General features: G+C 43.9%; 1 protein-coding gene across 2 annotated transcripts; it reads right to left on the bottom strand.

Annotated features, from left to right (window-relative positions):
* Positions 1-418: 418 nt before the first annotated feature.
* mettl16 (methyltransferase 16, N6-methyladenosine) lies at positions 419-18,757 on the bottom strand. Of its 2 annotated transcripts, none has more exons than XM_062386481.1 (10): positions 18,705-18,757; positions 18,200-18,337; positions 11,871-12,058; positions 10,710-10,850; positions 10,289-10,404; positions 9,966-10,108; positions 7,502-7,571; positions 6,020-6,109; positions 2,253-2,426; positions 419-1,389 (listed from the first exon to the last, which is right to left on the bottom strand). In XM_062386481.1, the coding sequence occupies exons 2-10, from the start codon at positions 18,325-18,327 to the stop codon at positions 772-774; spliced, it is 1,668 nt and encodes a 555-aa protein (XP_062242465.1). In that variant the 5' UTR covers positions 18,328-18,337; positions 18,705-18,757; the 3' UTR covers positions 419-771. The 2 variants fall into 2 exon arrangements, with proteins under 2 accessions (XP_062242465.1, XP_062242464.1); XM_062386480.1 differs by having other exon boundaries at positions 18,600-18,755.
* Positions 18,758-18,798: the final 41 nt, after the last annotated feature.

The raw sequence follows: 18,798 nt of genomic DNA, 5'->3' as shown, positions 1-18,798 counted from the left end.
ACAGTTTAAGTAGTTCGATTCTGTGACAATAGGACAGTCAGTGCTTGTTTTTAACTCTGCTGTTGCTCAACTGTCACATGACTGACACACACACGCACGTACGCTCACAAACACTAATGGCCTCGAAGCCCTGGTATAACCTAGGGACATGTCGTATACCCAGGAGCAGTGTTTTTTCCTGTGACTCTACACGTACACACATGTTCCTGGATATATTAGTTCTCTCTCTTCTTCTTATCCACTCAGCTCAGGTCAGGAAACTAGTCAGCCACTACAAAGCAATAATGGTGCCTACAACACTGAACGTTGTCCAGGAACAGGAACCGCTCCACAAACATCCTAAATCACAGACTGTGTGTAAATGTAGAATGTGACGACTGCCAAACCAAAGCTGCTCACAAATACAGTGTCTAAAACACATAGTTTAAAAGGGTTTTAATCTTCATACAACAAATCATGACAGGAATGGTCCCTAATAGAAAAACACAAATACTCCCCCCTTGTGGCCGCTTGAAGACACTGCATCATCATAAAATAAAAACTACTCGACTTGTGTATAAAATTCAAATAAAAAACTACATTTATTCAAAATGTTTACACAATTTTTAAGAGAAAACATCTGAACAAACAGTTGATTCTTTCCTGGAACAAACTCAGCATTTTCTGAACTTGTCAAAAGCTGCCTGCTGATGGACACACACAGTAAAACCATTCTAACTCCTGAGAGGCACTTCTCAACAGACAGGCACTCGGATCGGACCTCCTGATGGTTCAGGGCCTTGCGATAGACTTTAAAAGTGAGTTCTTCAGGTAGGTGCACAGCTGGTTCAACAGGTCTTTGTTCTGACCTTCGACGTAGTGCATCTCAATCAGCACGTCGCTCCCCTCCAGCATCACGTTCAGCTGACACTTAAACAGGAAGTGTTTGACTGCACCGGGGCTCGGGGGTCCCTGTGTCGGGGGCTCACTCTCTGCGGGAGCCATTTCCTTCGGGCCTGCAGACACCATGTCCACATCTTCACTGCTCACATCGTTTGAGACTTCGCTCGGTTCTCCAGCCGCGTTCCGTGTCTCATCTTTACTGGGGGAGCAGCCGTTGCCAGTCTCCTCTTGTACGGATGTGGTTCCCTTGTGAGAGACATCACCCTGAGTGTCGCTGCTGTTTGGTGCGGAAGCAGACTGGTTTTGGGAAGGTTGGTTCTTTGGACGAGCAGCTGAGGCCGTGGTGGTTTGAGAGCTGGAGGCAACCCAGTGAGGCGCCCTGGGAAGCTCTCGCAACTGGCGCTTCTGTTCACGTCGTTTCTGTCGACCGTGAATCCAATTGTTCTCCACGGCCGTCAGGACGAGACTCTGCTCCTGCTCCCTGCAGGGGATACGCTTGTGCAGCACCTGTCACGAGAGAAGACGTATGATCAGTAAAGTAAAATCAGAATGGGCAAAACTCCTGCAACAGATCCTCAAATAATCCCCTTTATGACCCTAAAGCTGCTAATGTTTTGTATCTGATGAGTTAAGTGACGTTTTGACTCAACTCTATAGTAACATCTGAAGCGGTCATAGGCTACATTCATGGTAAAACATTTTAATTTTAACGATCTACGTCCACATGAATATTTCATGAATGAGTAATTATCCCCGTCCATACGTAAAGACCTGAAAATGCGTATGACGGGACAAGTCTCGTGCTCTGGGCATGTGCGTGCCGGTGAACACAAGAAGCAGATTGTGTATTTGCAATTGGTTGATTAGTTACAGAAAATACTTCGACACAGAAACAGTAAAAAGGGAAGTGAAATGGGATTTGTTTTTCCTGAGCTGACAACGATGCGTAGCTGTTAGTGACATTAAGCGTTGAAGATGCTTTGTGTTCACTGCTGGTAGTCGAGTTGTGTCTGATAAGAAATCAGGAATGTTTCTGTTTCAGGTCGTCCAGACTTCAATGGTCCCCAGAGCTTTCAAACTAAAACTGTTTTTAACCTTTTAGACAGTTGAAAACCCAGGAGGAGTGTGGACTGCAGATGTAAACAGAGCAACAGTGCGAGTTTCAAAACTGAAATCGAGTGGTGTGGATGTAGCCACCGAGTACTGTATTATATTGTGATGTACTGGGAGCAAACACCGTATATTAGAGAACCTTGCTGCTCCAGGTGCTGGTGAAACTGAAAATTACAATCTAGTAGTTTTGATAACACTGTTGAGTTTAAAATCAGATACCACAACAAAGCATAGAAACACATATCTGGAAGTCTCACCCTCAGGTCAGTGAGTGTCCTCTCCAGCAGAGCAGTGACGTTGTCCACTGGGCTGCGGGCTGAGCAGCCCAGTGCCAAAGCTTTGACCCGCAGCTCTTTCAGTCCAGCCTCTGGAAGTGTGAAGGACAGCGGTTTCCGTGACTTCTCCAGTTTACGCTTCTTACTGGGAGGAGACTGAGAGAGAACCAGAGACAGTTAAACATAGTATGCACTGAAGATTATTCCCGATGTGTGAGTAAAATGCAACAGGATACAAATGAAATAGTTTCCTTATTACATGCATGATTTTATGTAGAAAGAGACAATTTTAAAAGGTGATTTTGACAATACCGGGGGATACCATAATCAATATGATTTAATAATAGATACAAATTCTAAAATATGAAAACTTATTGAACCTTAGCACAACAGTACAGAAATTGTTTCTGCTACTTCCACTTTAGTTATCTCACTTAAAAAAAAAATCATGCTGCCAATTGTTCTCACTACCTTTATTTCTTTATCTGACCTCATTTTCAGATGGGGAATATCGTTGCTGTCAGAAACTCTGAATTACAAGCCAGAGTTCGTGGACAAACAGCTGCTCTGAACAACTGTTAAACAACGTGAGATGAAGGAGAGTTTACATTCCTATCCATCACTCAGTACCATCAGGTACACAGAGTTGTGTGAACGCTCCCAGAAGTAATCTGCAGAAGGACCCAAAACAAAAGAAGCATCTTCACAGAGTCCTGCAACAGATGGTGCGACACCCACAGCCCTGATCTCTACACCATGGAGTCAGTGTGAGATCACATGAAGAGACAGAAGACACCGAGACAGACGGAGTCCACGGAGGAACGTCAGTCATCATCAGAGCAATATCTATGAAAAGCTCTCTTCTCTATTTCTTACATTTTCTGTCTTAAAATCTAACAACTGATTAAACAAGATCAGATCATTACTGTGATGATCTCACACTTCAAGCTGGGTGGACACAGGATGTATGTTCATTACACACCACAAGAGGGCGCACACACCACATGAACTCCACTTGAACCTGCAATGAGTAAACTCCGTTCCTCATCCCTCATCCTCTCTGATGTCAAGCTATCATGGCCAGGCAGGTCGTTACTCCAAAGTGTCTGAATCCAGCTGACGCTCTGCAGCCATCGCCTGCTACACATCCACTGCAGCCAATAAGTCAGAGCTGCACTTGTGCGTCACCGCAGGCTGAGTGAGAGTGGGGAGACGGCGGGGCTCTGCAGCAGCAGCAGCAGCAGCAGCAGCAGCAGCAGCAGCAGCAGCAGAGGCGTGCGGTGACGGAGCAGACAGTATGGCCGACTGACCTACAAACAGCTCAGGGATGGAGCAGACGTTGACCTTCACACTGCTGCAGCGATCTGAAGTTCTGATTACTTGTTCATTTTAGTGCATCGTTTGTGAAGCTATAGTCATTATTTACAATTAATGATGTAAATGTGTTTTCTCTTTCTGTAATGACTAAGAGGAATAGTTGACTTTGAAAGCAAAAGGTTTTTCAGTCTTGATCATCGATTGATTTCTTGTTTAAATTATGGTCCATTAAAGTACATGTTTAGGGGAGTTTGACATATTTGATCAGTGGAGTGAACAATGGACGCTGCCTCGTCCGCCTGCCTGTGAGAGATTCTTTCATTTCTTATCGTTTCTCACAGACGTCTCTCCCCCATTTCCGCTCTGCAGGCCCTGCAGCTCAATGTAGAGGGAGAGGTAATCAATAAAATCCATCAGGGCAAATCTGTGTTTTTGTACTGAGCATCCTTGACACAGATTCTTGCACTAATACACTAGTATATAAACACACAGACAGACACACACACACACAGAAACTAACACAGATTCACAGACAAAGAACATGAGACCCACGAGTAGACGCTGCTGCTCTTTCACACTATTATTAATCCCACTTACACCTCACTGCATACACCCCCCCCCCCACACTCACATGGTAGACACAACAAAGGTTTCACCACATTTTGAAAACTCTCCAGACTAAAAGCGTACAGATCCCACAAGAGCTCTTCTCTCCAGATAGAAGGTAATTCAGTCATATCTCTTGACCTCCTACACACACCACACACACACACACACACACACACACACACACACACACACACACACACACACACACACACACACACACACACACACACACACACACACACACACACACACACACACACACACACACACACACACACACACACACACACACACACACACACACACACACACACACACACTTCACCTTAAGGCGGACATAGTAAATCATTCTCTGATCACCCCCTCTCCTCCCCACACCCATTTTCCTTTTTGTGAACTCCCCCCTGTATGGACTCCTCCTGAACCTCCTCGTGCCAGAGGCCTGTATGAGCAACAACCACCACTGCCTCAGGGCTCAGATGAAGCCTGGCCGTCTGACGCAGTCTGATCTGTTCTTTTATTCTGTCTGCATGTGCTCGTTTCTCTGTCCTCCTCTTTTGTCTGCGTTTACTCGGTTTCTTTATCTGCTTTTCCTTTATTAAAATCCATCCTCTGCATCTATGATAAATATAGTGACATGATTAATGATTCCATTATTATTTTCTGTCTCGTCTGTACAGTTTCACACAATGTGGCCACCAGCCCATGAAAACCTCACCAATTAACACATTATATGTTGTTTGTTTAATCTATAAAAGACTTCAGAAGGAAAAAAACACAATAACTGATCAAATATCTCACAAGCTTGATGAATTTGGAGACAACATTTTCCCTTTGCCGAATAACTTGACAGGTTTAAAACTTCAACTTGGTTTATTAATGATTGTTTCAATTAGTCACTTGTAGAGGGAAATGTCTCCCTGTCTGGATTTATTCTTTTTAAACCAGAGGAAACTGAGTAGTAATGGCAGTAATAGCCTGTTTCAAGATGACCTGGTAAGGAGGGTGATAAGTAGGTCACATCTGGATGCATGTCACACATGTTATCATCTATATGTAACTTTAATGAGCCTCCTATGTATAGCAGACGGCCATATATGCACATGCAGGCGGGCAGAATCAGGAAGTCAACCATGCAAAGCTTCACACATGCAAGAACTTCTGTCACGTAACCACACAACACACAGTGAATGGCAGTGGATCTGGGTGAAAGTGGAGGAGGAGGAAATGTAGGCCAATCCTTCTGGTCAACTGCTTTTATGCTGAAGAGTCCAGAACACCAACAGTCCTCTCTCACTCACACCCACCCACCCACACACACACCATTAAAGAATGATTCTCAGTCCTCTGTGAGCCCATTTTCTATTTATCGGCAACTCTCACTGTGCACATAACACAATGGTAAGGTGTGTGTGCGTGTGTGTGTGCGCTCGCAGTCGTGACCTGGCAACTGTTGCCTGGCTACAGCGCGTTAAAATCACATAAACATCTCCCCAGAGGCAGGAATAAGTGCTTCTAATGGAAAGGAGGCTGCGGGGAAAGGGGATACAGTCTGGAGAGAGGCGAGAGGACAGAGCGGGACAGAGGCGGTGCATTATTAAGCAGGTTTAGAAGCAGTCACAAGCATGAGGGCAGCGGCTCCAAGAGAAAAAGGACCAAATGTTGATCAGATACATTTTTGGGATATTAATATGTTGTACTTTTCTCGAAGTATAACGCCACTGAATTTCATTACTCAAAACAAACCGATCCTATGAGTCTTAAATGGGCGGTCAGAGCGAAGAGCTTCGAAAGAACAGTAATTCAAATCTGCACAGACTCACCGGAACAATCACATCATCGTAGAAGCTCCAGGCCAGCGCCCACCGCATGGTCCGTCCCTGACAAAACTCTGTGTGCGTCACTTTCGGCACCTGAGGGACAAGGAAACACAGACGGATTGAGAAAGTAGCAGCATGTAGATGATCAATTCATGCCGCAGATCATTTTCTGAAAGAGGTTAATGTCATGAGTGAAGCATTTGAAATTATCTTGCAAACTAAAGTAGGTTTCTGTCGTCTTTCCCACAGCCAAACCCAGTACCGAGTGTCTAATCGGTTCCACGTTGGTCCTGTTTGTAGATTTATTATAGCGCGTTAATATTTAAATCTTTGAAAAAGAACTACAACCCTCCATTCAAAACTGTACATGCAGACAAAATATTCCTCTAAAAAAAGCTACATTTACATTATTTTTAAATTGCGAAGGGAGCAGGGTTTAGTGAGCATCAACATTATCCAAAATATTTAGTAAATAGTATCTTAACATATTGAAAACCCTCCAGTATGTTGCCTTTGGTGGAAGTTGAGTAATATGTACAGGTGATAAAATGTAAAACAACTTAAATCCAACAGCACCCAGTGACCTGCGACGACCTCTGATGGTGTGAAATAGACCTTTTCTCACCGTGAGCTTCGGCTTCCCATCTTGAACCATGGGTGTGAATATAACACGTATAAATCCATGATGTGACAAAACATGCATGTGCTGTGAAAACCGTGTTTACTTTAACAGTCAGTGTACTGCTGCAGTACAAACGGTACAGGAGAGTTGTTTTGATAAAAGTCAGAGGTCAATCTCCTTAGTATATGGTTTTTATCGTTTAAAGACACACAGAGAAATTTGAGAAGATTGAGTAATGGCTGATGAAGGCATTAGCATATCAACTGGGACGGGTTTCCTTTTACACACACTTTAAAAAAGGAGGCTACACTCTCCTCCTTGGACAACAGCCAAGGCTGCACTCACTCTGATGAGCAGCAACAGCAACTCTGAAACCTCTGGAGGAGGACAGAGGGACGGCAGGTGTGAGGAGGGGTCTCACTCTCCATTTCTGTGTTTTGAACATGTGAGGGAAGTGACCAGAGGTCTGCAGCGGTAAGAAAATCATGTGCTGGCCTATTAGTTCGGCTAATGACAGTAAAACATGTGAGCTGCAGAGCGCCGCGTGATTCGCTCATGCACTGCGAACGGAAATCAGCTCGTTCATGGCTCGTTTGTGACACTGCTTAGGTGGCATATCAGAAAGAGCTGATCTGTTTTCGTTTTTCTGGATCTCTGCACAGCGACAACTGCCTGCTAACATCGATGCTCACACCCAGAGGAGCGTTGGTTTGAGATGCCAGGCAAAGATTATTTTAACAAGCCGTCATGACGCCGTGCACAGAGCAGCTTGTTGCTGCAGGAACAGACAGAACAAAAAGCTGAGGCTGCTCTGTGAAACGGTGGATGCAGATGTGTGTGTTTGTCTTTGTTCCAGGTCTCACCCCTTGTTTCCTCAGCTCCTCTTTCAAAGGTGCCAGGCTGCACTTCTTCCCCAACATGCAGCTGTACCACCTGCAGAAAGAAGGACCCACATTAACCAGCTGTGTGACGGTGACGGGCCGGGGCGTGAACCACCGAGCAGAGATCAGACAAGCTGAGCTGGGCTTTAGGGAGCAACACAAAGACAAAGGGCTGAGTGTGTTCAGCTCAAAGTGGAGGAAAAGATGGTTTGAAGTCGTCCCGTGGTGGAGGCCTGATCAATAACCTCTGCTGAGCAGTAAAGAGATGAGGTTAGTCTTGATCAGTGAGCAGCAGAGGAAGAAGGAGGAACAATAAACACATCAGAGTCAGTTGGAAACAAAGAGCGCTCCATTTACAACAGATAATAAATCAATACAAATAATATGGTCTCTAAACAATGGCTGAAAAGATAAATATAAAAACTAAAAGATTTGGTTTATCTACTCAAAGATTAGGACTCTATGTTCCACTGGTGAAATCTTTAGGTTTACTGTTCAGAACCTTTAGTGGTGCGTTTGATTTATTGAACCTCTTCAAACAGGTGCCTCTGACTGTTCAGCTCTCAAATTAAGATGAAAGAAGCTCAGACAATTTGGAAACTATTATTCAGTAAATTAAAAAAGTAATAGTCTAAGCAGAAACACATTGAATCGGGGTTTAATCATTAAACAATGTTTAAAATGAGAAATGTATTCGTCAACTTCTCTGATGATTTGCTGCTTTTCACTGTTGTGTGATGAATCAACATTTTGTGGATTTCAAATTGGTGATTAGACTAAATAAAGAACAGACGACAGTTTCACCTTTTTCCCGACACTTTGCGACTAACTGGTGAAGAGATTAATCAGGACAAGCAGACAAAGCTTTCTAAACATATCTTCGAGGACATAATCTCCAAATATCATCTCTGTATCAAAGAAAATAATTATGTATTTGAAGGTTTGGACGTAATCACAACCATATTGTTCGGTGCACACCTGCAGTCACACCCAACTCAACATGTTAAAAACTGTTTAAACTGCCGGCTGACGGGTTGAAATAGCTCTGAAATGTAATGAGGTTTGGAAGGAATGAAGACGCCCAGAGGGGTGGAGGGGTGGAGAGAGCAACATGTCAGCCTCTGAGGCCACTGAATGAAATATTAAACAGCTCTAATATTCACAGATGTTCCTCACTTCTCCACACAGTGGGGAGGAAACACCCAGAACAGCCCCCAGAAAACCCTCCTCCTCAGACGGCTTTTTCAAACAGCCCAGAGTGTGCAGCTGCATCAGTGTCAATATACAGTCTTCTCTCTCACTCTCTCTCCACTTGTTTCAGCACAGACATGTGACAACGATCCTATTACCATAGAAAATTCATTCCTGATTTTGCTTGAGGATATCTGGATGTGTGTTGTACTGAGGTGGCGAGGAAGAAGAGTGAAATAGGAGGAGGGCGCGGCGGTGGAGCGTCACAAAGGACCAATCCAACAAGCTGGCAGTGTTTCCATGGACACCTGTTGGCTCTGGTGTCCCAGCATGCTTCTGGGAGTGACAGCAGGCCATGGTTGGTTTGGCCTGAGCCTCAAAACTTGTTAAATGAGGCTGCGTTCATTCTCACTTTATGTGTCCCCACCACACAGGTGTAACGCAGAGCCACACAAGAGCAGGCAGGTGTTAACATCAGCCCCTCTCAGGGCTGCTCGTCTTTTCACTGAAGCATTATGGGAATACACGCATGTACACACACGCACACTTACACACACACACACACACAAATGTTTGTACAACTTCTTAGTGAGGACACTCTTTGGCATAATGCATTCCCTAGCCCCTTACCATCCAAACTCAATGCCTAACCCTAACCTAACCTAATACTAAACCAAGTATTAACCCCCAAACAGTCCATCAAAGGAGGACAGGCCTAAATGTCCTCACTCTGTAGATTCTAGACTTAAACTGGTCCTCACAAAGATAGCTGTACAAGAGCGCACACACATGCACACACTCTAACTGTTGGAGGCCAAGCAGGTGTGGCATGTCTAATTAGTTTTAATGGCACCACTCTGCAGCTCCTGCTACCCGAGTCTCACTCCGCTGCCCCGGTGACAGCCCTGGTTAAGGGGGAGGGTAAAGTGACGGCCGCTGGAGCCCCCCCCCGCCACCCAAACACAGCTGTTCCCTGTGGGCTCTCAGAGACGGTGCAGGGTAAAGCGTGTGCCAAAATCACTAGAGCAATGGTGGGTAACAGCTCCATCGATGCTCAGCAACCTCTTCACTGGTTCTCTCAGTGCCCATTTAAACCTCTCACAGCCACTCGGAGCACAGAGTAACGGCTCATTTGAATACATTGCTCTGCAGGACTAGATTTGGTGAATCTGGTTTGATTTGGTTGCATCTAAAAGACAAACATCATGTGTGATTCAGGTTTTAATGTTGAAGGTCAAAGTCCTGGTCTCCTCACCGCAGGCGTTTCTTGAGCTGCAGACTGTCGTGAATGATCCTCTTGACAAACTCCAGCTCCCCGCCCTCCGCCATGATCTCCGTCACCCCGCCTGTGTTCACTGAACTGGGAGGAGGTCGGCGTGAGTTCCTGGAGTTGACCCCCTGGAGAGAGCAACAAGACAGAGAGAGATTAGGAGTAAATCCTATTAGAGGCTGTTACTACCATGTATCGTCTTGTGTTTACTCCGTGTTGTGTTGACGCTCCACGAGAGGAACGTGGATTTTTACTTTTCAAGAATTTGACCGAGCAGCAGTAAACAAATTTGTGCTGGAGGATCTCACCTGTGCTTCTAGCTGGTTTGCAAAGAAAGGGGGGTTGCACATGCAGAAGTCGTATATGATCTCTGTCTCTTCTTTCAAGGCATCCATCAGTAAAGTCTTCTGAGGAACTTTGACGACTGAGGAGAGAAAAAGATTAAAAAAAACTTGAGTGAGACAATCATATGTTGGATGATCTGAGGTATTATGACATAATTTCGACAAACAGACAGACAAACAGAAATTGTACAGGTTCTTCCCTTGGTCATGCCCCACCCCTTCACAAAATGATATTAAATAATACTTTTTGTATAATCCTGCTAAATTTCACACAGACGGAGATGAAAACACAACTTCCATGCCGGAGGTAATAAACCACACTCAGTAATAGAGAGTTTTTGTGCCTCCGTCTTTTCTGATCTGCTTTGACCAGGACCACACTCACCTTTAATGAGGTCAGACATCTTGTTCTGCTCCACGTTTTTCGTAGCGTAGTCGAAACAGATGTCGTCCACCTCTGTGGCGAGGAAATACCAGCCGTTCATTGTGGCTCCCAGTAAGGGGTAAATGCAAGACGCCCCAGTGCCTATGGAAATACACATAACACACACAATTATGGCAGCCTGACAGTGATGTATTTAATCATGAGGATGATGAATGGTTATGTCTCAGTGATCATTACAGACATATTCTTGGATGCTATTTAAAGTAAAGGACCGAAGTAAAGCCTGTGTCAGAGTGTGTGATCTGTGTCCTTAAATCATTATCTTGAAATTGGTGGCCGCATGGATCAATAAATGTCTGTGAGCGGAGCTTTTATTCAATCATTCACATCTATAAAAGAACTAAGTCTTAATTCAGTCCAGAGGTGACAGCAGTTAGTGACGGTGATCCATCAGAGAGAAGACAGCTTCAGTCTGTGTTTCGAAAGACTCAGGGTCACCAGAGGCTCTAATGAGAGGACACACAAAGAAAGGTGACGCTTCCCATGAAAGACAGAACAGCAAACACACTCTGACATGTGGAGGGGGTTGGACTAGTATGTGCAGGGAATACTGGGAGCAAGTGGGCACATGTGAACCAGCTGGAAGCTACAGCTGACATTTGGTGTGTAGTTCAGAGCTGCTGCTGCACACAGCAAGAACAAACTAGAGCAGGAGTCCGCAACTCAAATCAAATCTGGGACAATTACCTACACTCTCAATGGGTTTGTTTCTTGGATTACATTTTCTCTACACAAAATCTCAACTAAATTTACAACAACGATGACCAACATGTATTTTAACTCAAACCTGAAACGTTTTTTTTTTTTTTTAAATCTCCCCAAACATACTGTTGCCAAATAACTTTCTGTTGAAGATGAAAGGTGAAGCGATCAGACACACAGTGTTTAAAGAGGAGTAAGAAACCGTGAAGTAAAAAAGATCAGTACTTTGGTTCTGCTGCACTGAATTTCATCCTTCTTCTAAACTGAACATTGTGACTATTAAAACTTCTATCAGCCCTTCTCAGTCGAAGCGTCCTCACCACAATGATAATATAAGTATCAAAAACACACAGTAAGACCACCCATTTACAACAATGACAAGGTCAGTGGTGGTGTTACCGATGTCGATGCCCCTGCGCGGCTGCTTCTGGCCGTCGATGAGGTCCTCCACCCAGTGGATGTAGTTGAGGCGTAGGGGGACAGTGGGTATGAGGCGCTCCAGTGGGATCTCAATGGTCAAACCAAAGTCCTCCTTCAGCAGGGTGCAGGTCAGCGCTCGCACCGCCTCCGGCTCTTTGAAATTCACACTGGAGGAGAAAAAAACTTGGCGGAATGAATTCAGGGAATTATTTTAACGCTACAGGAAAACAGGGGAATTTGGATCGGAATAATCTCTCGATGGAACAGGTTTCACACAAGACAATGATTTAGCCTTTTTTTCTACCTTTAAAGATGCCGCCATGTTCCCAGACCCCAGCAGTTTACTTACTGAATTTGATTTGTTATTATTACGATGGTGGAGTTTCTGGCCAAAGCTACAAAAGACTGAGGTTTTTAAGAAGTTAAAGTTTGTCCTTAAGGATGATTTTAAATTTAATATCGTCACTGGCTGATCCTGGTTTTACCAGTGAGGAGACCTGACCGCAATTAACCCAACACCCTTACTACAGTACGCCAGCTCTCTGCACTGAAGCCTATTACTTCACATAAAAAACACACACACACAAAAAGGACAATGAGGAGATAAGCAGCCCATCAGTTCACAATCCCCTGCTAATGACAATAGAATTAAAATTTTCCACACTAAGACGTGCTTTTTATTCCCAGTTCTGAGTCCCACTCACTCGCCACCCCCGTCTTCTCCTCTCGACATGTTTAATGATTTCAGCTGTCATACGGGCAGGCACGAGTGCGGCAGACAAAACGAGTGGGTGTGATCGGTATAATTAAAGCTTGGCTGAGCACTTTCACACCTTGGCAGATGTAATTAGACGCATCCTGGTGATGGGAGAGTCTGGCACCACACGGGTTTTGTGTGAGTATATTCCAGTTGGAAAAAAAACAACCCATTTACGGCTGATTAGACAGAGCCACAACTGAGAGAGAGGCTAAAACAGTCAACCTCGGATGTTTTTTCATTCTTTTCACAAATCAATTATTTACAAACAGATAGAACATTTTACTCATTGCTCAGGTCATCCTTTGTGATTCGACACATCAGACAAAAGTGCATCTCAATTCATTTTCTCCTTTCTTTCCAGCTCTGTGTTAGTACTAGAAAGACTTGTTAGGTGAGAGTTCAGACAGTAAACCTGTGTTAAAACAATACAAGGGGCTGCATCGCTTCAGGTACAACTGAGATATGAAATTAAGTTTGTGCTGTTACTGAGGCAGATTGAATGTTTACACTTTGTTGCATAATTGTAGAAAATACTATGAATGAAAAAGAGTAATGGTGAAAAGTAAAAGCAGGGAAAACAAGATGGAGCTTAACTGACAATAAGTGTTAGAAACACTATCTAATCACCGCTGGTCGACGAGTCGTGAAGATCCGATAAAAAAGCGAATACCAGTGACTGCATGATCGTTTCCAAATGTCTTTGTTTTTACACTTTCAGACTAAAACGCAGCTCTGAAGTTGTAAACTAAAATGGAGCAAGAAGTGTTTAGAAGTGTAGCGCCTTTTTCAGCTCTCTCAATACATCAATGGGCTGAGGTCAATCTGAATTAAGTCTTGGTAACTGCTCTTTATCAGACGGTGTCAGGCAGGCATCAGTCAGAAGGCTCCCGATTGTCTGTGATACTACTGCATTGTGGTGACTTGAGTTGCTTTGCCACCCATTATGCAGAAACTCTGAAAGCAGCATCTTAATTCTTACTTTATCTTGAGGACCTTTTTCATCACGTGTTAAAATCTAATCCCAATACCTTAGATATGTCAGTTGATATCATGATTACATGATGCACATTGGTAGAAGGAAGTGTAATAATATTCCAATGGGGAAACGCTGGTTTGTGTATTTGTCTGAAGGGGAGTAGTGTTTCTACGCACACACAATTCTGTCAGGAGAGATTGCAGAGACCCTCCTGTAGCCAGGTGTGAGACAGATACAAATGAGAAGGGATTTACCTACAGAGTCCCACATTAATCTCAGCCAGTGTCTTATCACCTAATGAACATATTAGGTTAATGGTGCAGTGTAATCAGCTGCTGAACGTGTGTGTGACCTCTAGGAGAAAAACTCACAGCGAGCTCCTCTGAGGTTCTACGACAGGTTTACAAAGAAGACGCAGCCTTTGCATGGAATCCGGCTATTGAGGCAGAAGTGATACATCAGCACAACACTCACTGTTTCCCGGCTTCTCTCATCTGTCCAGCGCTCACACATTCTGCCCTCTTTCATTTCTCCTCTGAGGCATCATTAGATAACGATCAATATTCGGAGAAGCAGGCTGCTCAGGCCAGCCCTCTATTTTTAGTCCCTGATGACTGTGTGTGCATACAGAAGTGTGTGTGTGTTAGTGTGTAGTACGGACCGATCACTCCCATCAGCAGCACTGCAACGTCTCCATGGCAACCCCACCTACCGAACAGATGAAGAGAGCACGCAAATCCGGCCACGCTGGAGCAATGGCTGATACCAGACGGAGCGTGAGAGTGCCCGCGATTTACGTCTCGTGCTGCCACGTAGGTGCGTGCATAGGACATCGACGTGGCCGACGGGAAACCGAGTGGGACAAACACGAGCCCAGAAGTTGTGATGAGATGAGATAATGAAAAGACGAAGGAGGAAAAAAAAAGGAGGTAGGATTCAGGAGTAAAAGCTGATTCCACCTAGCTTTTAGCAGGTGACAAGGAAGAAGAGAAGTGTCGAGGGAGACTGTATGTGAAGGAAGGAGGAAATGAATAAAGAAGTGCTGAGAAGCGGAAACGTCCTTGGCTCAGGTTCAAATGGATGAAGAGGACGACATCATTAAACCAGAGGGAAGTTTACTGCTGAGACGAACAGCTCGCTCTCACCTCCACGTTACATGATCAGCATGAAAACACACACAAATACTTTCAATGTGTCCACAGAGAGGTGACCTTCAAGGTAGATCTACCTCCTTTTTTGTGCTGATTAGCAGCAACTTTCTCTCTCGTCAGGTTTTTTTTTTCCTTTTAAAACACTGAGTGAAACGTTTTAATCCCTCACAGAAGCAGAAATGACAAACAAGATAAATGGACTCTAAATATCGCTGAGATTATTTTGTGATATTTTGCAATTATGCAGATCTTCTGATGATGTAAAATCTTAAATTAAGATACAGTGGTGGCTCTACCTGGATATTAAGAGCATTACTTCACAGCAGATAAAGAGGGTAAACTGTGTAAAAACAATAATGTCCTAAATGAGGAAGTGACTTTCAATTATTTCCAACTTGATAGTAAAAATAAGACAGTATGTTAATGCTGGACTTTACAGCAAGAGAACTCATGCAGATCACCGTAGGGTAACATTTATAAATCTAAAGTGTGGTCATAATTATTCATTCATGCTTTAAATTCTAAGTCAAAAAAAGAAAATGGGTGAGAACATTTTACAAGTCATTAGTTGTGGAAGTCGTTCTACAGATGATCGTCTCCCTGCCCATAAAAAATAAGACTGCCAAATTAAATGTCACCAAGGATGATGCATTTTTAATACCCATTCCTTTCTCCTAATCCCGCCCCTCTATCTCCCCAATCTGAGTTACTGTCCTCCTTCCCCAAAAAACAAACCCACTCTCTATTTGGGGGTTTATCCGTTTCTCATTTAATTTCCAATCACATACACCACATCTTCTCCAGCTGCCTGGTCCGAGCTCGACTCTCGGCCCGCTGCTATCAGCCCATTCCACTAACGACTCGTAAATGAGGGGAGACACGTCTTGAGTGAGTGTCTCCCCAAGATTACCCTCATCCCCCGACTCGCTGCTTAAATACTTAAAAACCCAGGAGATGAATTCATTGGGAAATACAAAACCACGCTAATCCCTCCACTGATGGAACGACAGAGTGATGAGGAAGAGGAGCCAGATTTCTGCAGACGGTTAAACAGAAAGTTAGACATGCGTTCATGATGGTGACAAAAGCAATAAATTGGGAACTGACTAACTGTTACTTTAACGATGGTTAAAAAAAATTCTCAACCTGGGACATATATTATCTATTCATCAGGTTGATTCTTTTGGCCGATTTTTCATTTTACTCAGTAAATATAATGGTCTGCTTCTTGAGAATTCATAAAAAGAAAAAATATATATTTATAATCCACACCACAAAGAACTGAGGCGCTTTTATAACCTAGTATTAGTATGGTGTTCCTAATAAAGAGATGATGTGTGTAGATCCTGCTTTGTGATCATTCTTTTGTACAAATTTGTTTACAGCCCACTATTACCTAGGTGTCCAAACACAACTACCACATTGTGCGTTGTCCGTTTGTCTGTCTGGGAGCCACAGACACACACTGACACCACAGACTGATAATTAACACCTGTCACACACGGCCAGCCCACACATGCACGTTCGCCCCACGGAAAATACGATTGACTGGACACCTCCCAACCACAAAGGGATCGGCCCACACCAATATGTTTCACAGTCGCACACAGATGTTCACACTCGCTGCGCTGACACCAGATCTGCATTCATCTGCATAACACTGAACATAATAAGTGATTTCCTCACAGAGAAGACGAGGTAGTTGCTTCATTAAAAAAAAAAAAGACAAAGAGGGAGGAGGGCGGCGTCGGGACTGACAGACCAACAGCAGAGCTCAGACACACGTCCAACACCAACTGTCAGTATAAATGATTCTGGAGGGTTCTTTGTTTGGGACAAATGCTTTAGATAAAAATATTTGTCCCAAACAAAGAACCCTGACTTCCAAAAAGAGTCAGTAGATACATAGAAGCATTTCTTCTTCAAATGTCTGGTTAGATCCAAAACAGTAGTTATAATTGAATGTTGCCTCTTAATTTTTCCTTCATGAGGGTTTAACTGTTTAAAATAGAAACACAAACAGCTGGATTAGAGTGCTTGACAGCCAGAGTCAGAGCAAATAGTGGCTGCGAACCAGAGCTCCCAGTGCCACATCACATCAAATGCTGATGTGGTTCACGTTTCTTTCCCACAGCAGCAGCCATCATGATCTCACACTGTCTGACGTCAATGACCCCTAATCCAGACATATCCCCCCCTTTGTTCTGCTGCCTGGACTTTCTGACATCATGACTTCCCAGCAGCATCTCTCTGCCTCTTCATCCCTCTCTCACACTAGCCTGTAACTCTTGGGAGGATACTATGCTTTCCCTTGCTCCTTACACCTAACTCTAGCATGATCCTAATTCTAATCATGACCCTCAAACCAAGTCTTGACCCTTAAGCGGCCCTTTGATGCTGTGTCAGACAGTGAGGACTGGTCAAAAACATCCTCAGTTTACTAAGATTTCAGTCAACTGCAACTGGTCCTCACAAAGATAGATCTACAACTCCTGAAACTGGGAGCTTACTGTTCAGTATTTGATTGACACACTAAGCTATTTTTTAAATTGCTCATGTTAACTTTGTTTGCTCCTTTTCTTCATTAGAGCGACTTCACAGAGGAGGAAGTGAATTAGTACAAATCTCTAGTGATGTTGGGTTTGTTTTTCCGATGTGGATCTCTCTCTCTGATTCTGATTCTTCCTGCTGATGCCAGAAGATGGAGAAGGACAAGCAGACACCAGATTGAAATGACAGAAGCATGTGGACAACCGTACACCTCACTCTGTAACTTCAGACACGAATAGGAGCTTAAACAGCTTTCATTCTTTTGATTTAAGGTTTTTCCTCCAGATAAAACAAAAAAAAACAGTAGCAGGGTTTTGTTCAGCCACTGATTTATTTGTTGTGAAATCTGCAATCTGTACTTATGAGTACCGATGGCGACCGGGGGAAGAGGGAGGGATCTAGTCTAGTACGTTTTAGGACATGTACATGTAATCATGGCCTCACACATATTCATCAGACAATGAGAGGAATTTAATATCAGTTGAACATTATTGATTGGGTTAGAGTCTGGTCAAATGTACACCATAGGGAATGCACGATTATAAGCCTGGCTGATTATCTGATCCAATATTCAGCATATTCATGATGACCTAATTATTTTTTCTTAATTTTATCACATCTAAATAAAATCAATTAAAAGTGACAGTCTGAGGCAGCAGAATCCAGTGAAACAGCAGCAGTGTAGCCCTCAGTATGGACACGTGATGATAAGACAGTGGCTTTTTGCCTTCATGTGACTCTGACACATTAAATAGACGCAGACGGACATTAAAGCTGCTGTGTGACTGATGATGATGAGGATGATGACAGACTCAGTCACGTACACGTGGTTTCACCAGAGTAAACAGTGTGATCGGTGTCAGGTACTCACACAGGGCGGCCTGTGAGGCTGGTGTGCACGTGCTGCTGGAAGTCCGGGTACTTGGAGGCCAGGTAGGAGAAGTCCGGGGGTCTGTCTTTGTAGCGGTTCCGAGGATGCATGGACTTATTCAGAGCCATGTTCACAGAGCTGAGGACAAGACAGAAGACACCAGACATGATGCGAGGGTTTGGATCGAAAACTACAGACATCACAAAACAACTTGATCTGAAGAATTCTGACGTTACATATCCACCAAATAGCGCGTGCTGTTGCCAGGTTATGTAACGTTACGTTGAAGAAGGAAACAAATATTTAATTTCTCCAACTTGGATTCAAAAGTAACGGACCTGTCCGGTGCAGTAAGCTAACTCTGGAAGCTAACACGTAGCTAACACTACTTCCTGCTTACCCGCACAAAGCCTTTGTCTTGTCGTAACGATGCTTTGTTATTATTCCACGGGCGTTGTTAACTTATCAACACTTTTAAACTGTGTGGAACAATCACACAACTCACGTTGTCCGAACGTTTCCCACTCGCTGCTCCTCTCTTCCGGGATGAGCTCGACGTCAGCGCTCGACGTCGATGCGCAGTGACGTCAGGAAAAACT

This window comes from Platichthys flesus, chromosome 4 (assembly GCF_949316205.1).
Source record: "Platichthys flesus chromosome 4, fPlaFle2.1, whole genome shotgun sequence".
In the NCBI taxonomy this organism is placed as follows: Eukaryota; Metazoa; Chordata; class Actinopteri; order Pleuronectiformes; family Pleuronectidae; genus Platichthys; species Platichthys flesus.
The sequence above is the reverse complement of the archived record's forward strand: the minus strand, read 5'-3'. Positions and strand labels throughout refer to the sequence as shown.